At 48.9% G+C, this 6,280-nt stretch overlaps 1 protein-coding gene across 2 annotated transcripts; it reads right to left on the bottom strand.

Annotated features, from left to right (window-relative positions):
• Window positions 1-458: 458 nt before the first annotated feature.
• SPRY2 (sprouty RTK signaling antagonist 2) lies at window positions 459-5,509 on the bottom strand. Of its 2 annotated transcripts, none has more exons than XM_081046488.1 (2): window positions 4,964-5,509; window positions 459-2,216 (listed from the first exon to the last, which is right to left on the bottom strand). In XM_081046488.1, exon 2 carries the CDS (start codon window positions 2,190-2,192, stop codon window positions 1,245-1,247), a length of 948 nt encoding a protein of 315 aa, XP_080902614.1. In that variant the 5' UTR covers window positions 2,193-2,216; window positions 4,964-5,509; the 3' UTR covers window positions 459-1,244. The 2 variants fall into 2 exon arrangements, with proteins under 2 accessions (XP_080902614.1, XP_080902613.1); XM_081046487.1 differs by lacking the exon at window positions 4,964-5,509 and adding an exon at window positions 3,235-3,499.
• Window positions 5,510-6,280: the final 771 nt, after the last annotated feature.

The following is a 6,280-nucleotide window of genomic DNA, read 5'->3' as shown; positions in this document are numbered from 1 at the left end:
AGACATTCAATAAATGTTTGTTGAACTGAATTCATTTCTCTGGTCTTGAATTAGCCTCATGGCATTAATTCTTAATTCTGGATATAAAGAAAAAGACCAATCTGTTCATCTTTTAGGGATGTCTCCTGAATGAATCAGTTTAAGATTTTTTAAAAACCTGCAAAACAAAGGCAAGTCAGCAAATCTACAAACACAGATGGAAGAACAGGAGTCATGATACAGCCAAAACAAGCTCTTATGGTTAATACAGGTGTGTTAAATGCTGTTATTTCTCTCCAGATTGCAAGAATTATATCTGAAAATCATCAAATCCCTACATTACTTTTAAAGCAGCAACATAAATAAAAATAATCTTATAGATAAGTGAAACAATTTCATTGAAATGCTAACCTTAACATAAAAGGTGGTTTCTTTCACTTCAGAGAAGGAAAAGGTAAAAATAAGACAACACAGCTCAGTTTAATTTCAAACGTTAATATATTTTCTATTTTATATTGAACATATGCATCTGTAACCCCTCATTTGCAGCAACTATCACATCCTCATAAAAGGGGCAAAATTTGTAAGATGCCTCTTAAAATAAATATTCTTTTTTTATAAAATAATAAAACTTCAAATAAATATTCTTTACACTAAACAATATGTTGAAAAAATTAGAAAATAAAGGTTGAATTTTACTGTAACTGTACAATATACATGAAGTCCAAAGGGAAATCAGAGTCTTACAATAAAGGCTTTCTGTAAGGCAAAATACAATCTAAAAACATACTGATTGATTCACATTCTTCCGAATGTACAACATATTAGTATAATATTTTGTGACTGTGCCATATAGCATGGCACAACTTGTTTTTCACAGTTGCAAATATTATTGTATATACAAAAATATAGCACATTATCTCTGGAGAAAACAATGGAAAAAAAGTCATTTGCTAATTTACAAATTTTGAAAGGACTATTCACAAACAAAAATTTTTGCCTAGGAATGTCTGTTGCTTTAGCTGATGCAACGTGTGAGTCGCCAGGTTCTATATCTCATACTTTGAGCTCCATTAGCCGAGTTCTAACAAGCATATCAGTTAAAATGGCACATGGACAAAAGCATTTCACTGCAAACAGCAAACAATATCCCAACCCTCTATTAACAGTGCCAAGATTATAACTGTTTAGTTGGTTGCATATGTGTGTTAAAAAGAAAAAAAAAGGAACAATCCTTATTATTGTAATATTCCTGATTAATGATGCTATGTTGGTTTTTCAAAGTTCCTGGGTGGGACAGTGGGAACTTTGCAGCAAACTGTGTTTGAGTTTTTACAACGGCATCCAGGCCTGTTCACCCGGTCATAACACCCCTGGCACAATTTAAGGCAACCCTTGGCTGGAAGGTAACACCATAAACAAGGCAAAAAAAGGGACATGACGCCCATGGCCGACCAACGTGTACAACAGTGAGACTGGCTGCACGAACACGGGTTGTCAGCACAGTTGTCCTCGTCATCATTAGAACAGTGATAGAAGAGACCTTTCACACAGCACACACAAGTCCCATAGTCAATCACGTTCTGGGCTGAGCAAAGGCACTGCTTGTCGCAGATCCAGTCTGATGGCAGAGGCCTTGGGTAGGTACACTCCTTACACTTGCATTTGCCACAGTCCTCACACCTGTAGGCATGCAGGCCCAAATCTTCCTTGCTCAGGGGCTTAAGCTCACCTGGTTTGAGCTCGGATTTGGGCTGCACCCGGATTATCCCATCAGTAACCGGCCCAGAGGAGAAAGATGGTCCCAACAGTCTCTGTTCAGAGGAATTGCTGCTGGTACTTGTCCTCGTACTGCTCCGAGACCCAGAGCTGACCGTGCTGATGGACCTGGACAGAGGGACTCTTGAAGAAGAATGGACCTGCGAGTGCTGGAGCCTGGGAGGCTGGCGGTGCTCGGGCAGACCATGGAGTCTCTCGTGTTTGTGCTGAGAGGAGGGGCGAGGAGCAGGCTTGAGCCCAGGTCTTGGGACCACAGTAGGCCCCTCGGTGTACTCATTGGTGTTTCGGATGGCTCTGATCTGATCCAGGGACAACACGTGTACCTGCTGGGTGAGGGTGTCTCTGGGGTCAGGCTCCCCACGCTGCCTGCCATTGTCACGGGGTGCCTGCAGCAAGGGCTGCGACCCACTGCCACTCTGAGCTCTGGCCTCCATCAGGCTTAGAACACATCTGAATTCCTGTGGAAAGCAAGAGGAAAGAGTAGGTTTACACTCCAGGATACTTCCCCACTCTCCACCCACCTGAGTTAACTCTTCACTTCCCACTTCCCCTAGAGAAACAGGATTTGAAATGGAGTGGTTGTGGAGTTTATGAGAATAGCCATATGATCAATGCCTGTAAAATTATGGCTCGGTATTGACAATTCTTTAATCCTGTCACAGGTAGTGACACAAAGCTAGTCTTTGTTTCAATCACATAAGTATCAATTCCTTATGCAAATAAACAAAATTTCCAAGGGTCAGGTTCAATGTAAAAATGGCAAGAAAGTAATGTTAGAACATAACATTGCTACTGACATTTTCAAAAGTTGAACACCTTTTCCAAATTTGAAACAGGTTTAAGATTATGGCCATTTCTCTTAAATGTCAATGAATACAGCCTAGAAATTCCAACTTTAAGTCTGATTTTACATCAAATATCTTGAACTATGATTTATCTAATATTCTGTAACTTTATAAAAATCCCATAGGATGAATGACATGTAAAAAGTAAATATTTCCCCACCAAAGAATACTTATAAATTTTACAACAATCATGCATTAACTTTAACTGTATAGTAGCAAAGGTATAGAATTAAAAAGCGAATCCATTCAAATCTTGTCAGGTGCCAGAAATACAATAACGCAAACTACACAACAAGCAAAACAGGAGCTTATTTTCAACTTCTCAACTTTAGAATCAAATATGTAATATTTTACAGCTTGACTGTCTAGAAGAACTTAAATTCTGCAGTTGACTGTTCTGTTTTAGAAATGAATTATGTCAAAATCTTAAGTTGTTTGCCCGTCTCCAAAAACTTAATAGTTGAGAACATAAACCGGCTGGTGATAACAGGAAGTGTTTTAAAAATTCAAGTGCCAAATCTCAAATCTATCATTCTGACAACCGTGTAAACGACAATCCGTTTATAAATTTCAAAACTATCATCCCCTTTACCACTAAGTCTACAACGAATAAAAACGGTGAAACCTGGACCTTCATCCAACCTTCGCTTTTTAGAAAAGGGGTACAAGCAGGTGACACACGCCTCCCAATTCGGAACAAGGCAGAGCTGGAAACCGGATCTCACTTGCAACCGAAAGGCAGACAAGACAACGATGCTCTTTGCTTTCACTCCGTTTATCGACTCTATCTGCGCCCCAACCCCGTCTCCAGCAGGTGGGACACAGTCGGGGCCCCGAGGGACCGTATTCCAGGCGGACTACTGCAACCTAGGGGCCAGGCTGCACCCCCTGCGCACGATTCCCAGACCGACAGACAGGAGGGGGGCGCGGGCACCTCGGAAGTGAACGTGCTGTGAAACGCTCGAGCACTTCCCCCTCCCCTGCTTTTCCAGCTAAAATCTACCCCGCTCCAGATAACCGCCTCCCATCTCTAAGACCGAGCCACTCTATTCTCAGGCTGAGGTCACGTAGCCCACCACAGGGCGTTCCCGAGAAGGATCTCGAACATCAGGCACAGGTTTCCAGCCCCGAGGCCACGACGAAAGCCGGACACAGAGCCGGGACACCGAGGCACCCACGCACACGGGGCGACTCCACTGTGCACTGACCAAAGGGACACTGCCTGCAATGTGTTCACGCCTAAGTATTAAAATATACACATACACACACCTGTATTTCTTAAAATAAAACAAGAATTGTTTAAGGAAAGAGCATTTTTCTGGGCCCCACCCCACTGCACACGTCTGGCAGGCAGGAACCAGATCCCTGGACTGGGAACTTTCCGCGCAGATTTGCTTGCAGTGGAAAGGAGCATCTTTGGGAGTTTTCTTTTTTTTTTTTAACAAGTGATTTCTGTCGCTTTCTGGCCTCCTTCGCAGCGCCCCCTCCACCCTGCGTGCTCCCCTCATTCTGCCCCCACGCCCCGCGAAATCCCTATTAAGAACTGTATCATTAAAGATTAGGGGAAAAGGACTTCAGCACAAGGGTGGGGCAAACCGACACAGAACCTGCTTTGTAAAAGACGCACAAGATTCCGAATTAAAACACAGCAGCAACAACAAAAGTAGATCAGCCAAAGGAAATTAAAAAAAAAAACTAGCCTCTTTGGCCACCTATTTTCAGGTAATGGAAAACGATCGCGACCGCTTGATGACTTTCTTCCGGTGTTGGGTCAGCCCAATCTTCCAAAAATAAAAAAAAGCATGACCCAGGCCGACCACGGAGAACGGAAAAAAGAGAGAGCGGCACTTCCGAACCGCAGAGACCCGGCGCCAGGCAGGGCGACGCTCCCACCCGCACCCGGCTTGCCTCCGTCCACAGCGGACAGAGGCGAGGGCTCCCTCCACCCGGCACTCCGTCCCCTTTTCACCCACGGGGTCTCGCTGCCCCCGGCCCCGCCGGCGCCACTGCCCCGGGACAGCCTCTCCCAGGACTTGCCTTTCCCGGAGAGGAACAGGTTAGAAATGCGGGCGCCTGCAAGGACGACCAGGCAAACACTAAGCGTTTCCCTCCCTCTCGCTCTCAGCGCCGAATCGCGGCCAGTGCGGGGCCGGGAGACGACTGGAGGCGAGCCGTCCGTCACCCCAACTGCCCAGAGTGCGGGCGCGTGGGGCCGGGGACACTACAACGCGCACGCAATGCAGCCCCCGCCGGGAGGAGGCCGGAGGATTGAGACCCCACTCCCGGTCCGGCGGCACCAACTCCATGTTGCCCACAAAGCGCCGACCACAGCGCCAAGAGTTGAGCAGAACGCGTCTCACCGTGATCGCGGCTTTACACCAACCCCTCTCTCCGGTGGATCTCTTCTTCCTGCGATGTGCAAATAAATCCAGCCCCGATGCAAACTTTCCCCCCGCCCCCCTTCTTTCCAAACTCTGCTCCAGTCCAACTTCGGAGCAATCGGCGGGAGTAAAAAAAAAAAAAAAAAAAAAAAAAGAGAGAGAGAGAGAGGAAAATCCCGAGCCAAATCCCCGGCCGAAGAACACTCCGGGGTTCGGGGCTGGAGGCGACCCCCTTTCCAGAGCGCACGCGGAGTATTTCCTCTTTTTTTTTTCTCAATGAACTGGAGGCCGAAGCGCCAACGGCGAGTCTCTTTTCCTGGCAGATGAGCGAAGGAGAAAAGAAAACGGCCTTACAGAGACCCTAAGGCCAGATGGCCAAGTCGTGCAGCCACCACCGCGTCGTAGCGGAGGCGGCGCGAGGGCGCGGGGCCGCGGGCCGGGCCGGGCGGGCGCGGGGGCCTGGGCGCTGCGCGCTCCGCCGGCCCCTCTCCTCCGCTCGCTCTGCGGCGTGCAGCTCTCGGCAGTGCAGACTGGGCGTTGTGGAGGCGCGGCGGCGAGGCCGAGGCGGGGGCGGTGGGTGCGGAGGAGGAGGAGACGGAGGAGGAGGAGAAGGAGGGTCCGGGGCCCGGCCGGGGGGGCTCGCCGTTGGCCTGCGCCCTCGCCTTTCCGGAGGAGGCAGGGAGCTCTGCGGCGGCCGCGGCAGCAGTAAATGGCGTCATGTGGATCCGAGGCGGAACAGAGCAGTTGTTGTCCCAGAGGATATATCGCATCCGGTCCCAGCTCATTGGCTCCGCGGGGCTACATTCACTCACACTCCAGCGCCCGCCAGCGCTCTGAGCCGCAGGAGGCATTCAAAAGGGCAACCGCGCCGCCCCGCGCGTCCCCAGGCCGGTCCTGCCGCCCGGGCACCGTCACGCGGGGCGCCTGCGGGGCCGGACTGGGCACGGCGGGGTCAGTTTATCTAGTTTCAAGGAAACACTGACCTTAAGGTTTCCCCAGAGCCCATGGGGACGAGCCATGAGGAACTTTCTCCTCGCCACTAGGAAACGGGAATGAACATTTAAAACGAATCGGGGCCAGGGAGTGTTAGCATTTAAAACAAGTTGCAGGTTTTAAGACTTTAGTCGGACCCCATTTCAAGCCCACCTCTCCCTATTTCTGACCCCCACCCCAGGGGGCGACGAAGAGAGAAAAAGGGGGAGGGGGAGGGGAGCGGGAAGTGAGGTGGGAGGGCTATTGGTTTATTCTTTGTCTACTGGATTAACCCGATTATACACCAGGCACCAGCACAAACCG

This window comes from Rhinolophus hipposideros (genome assembly GCF_964194185.1).
Source record: "Rhinolophus hipposideros genome assembly, chromosome: 4".
Lineage (NCBI taxonomy): Eukaryota > Metazoa > Chordata > Mammalia > Chiroptera > Rhinolophidae > Rhinolophus > Rhinolophus hipposideros.
This window is presented reverse-complemented; position numbering and strand designations above follow the sequence as displayed.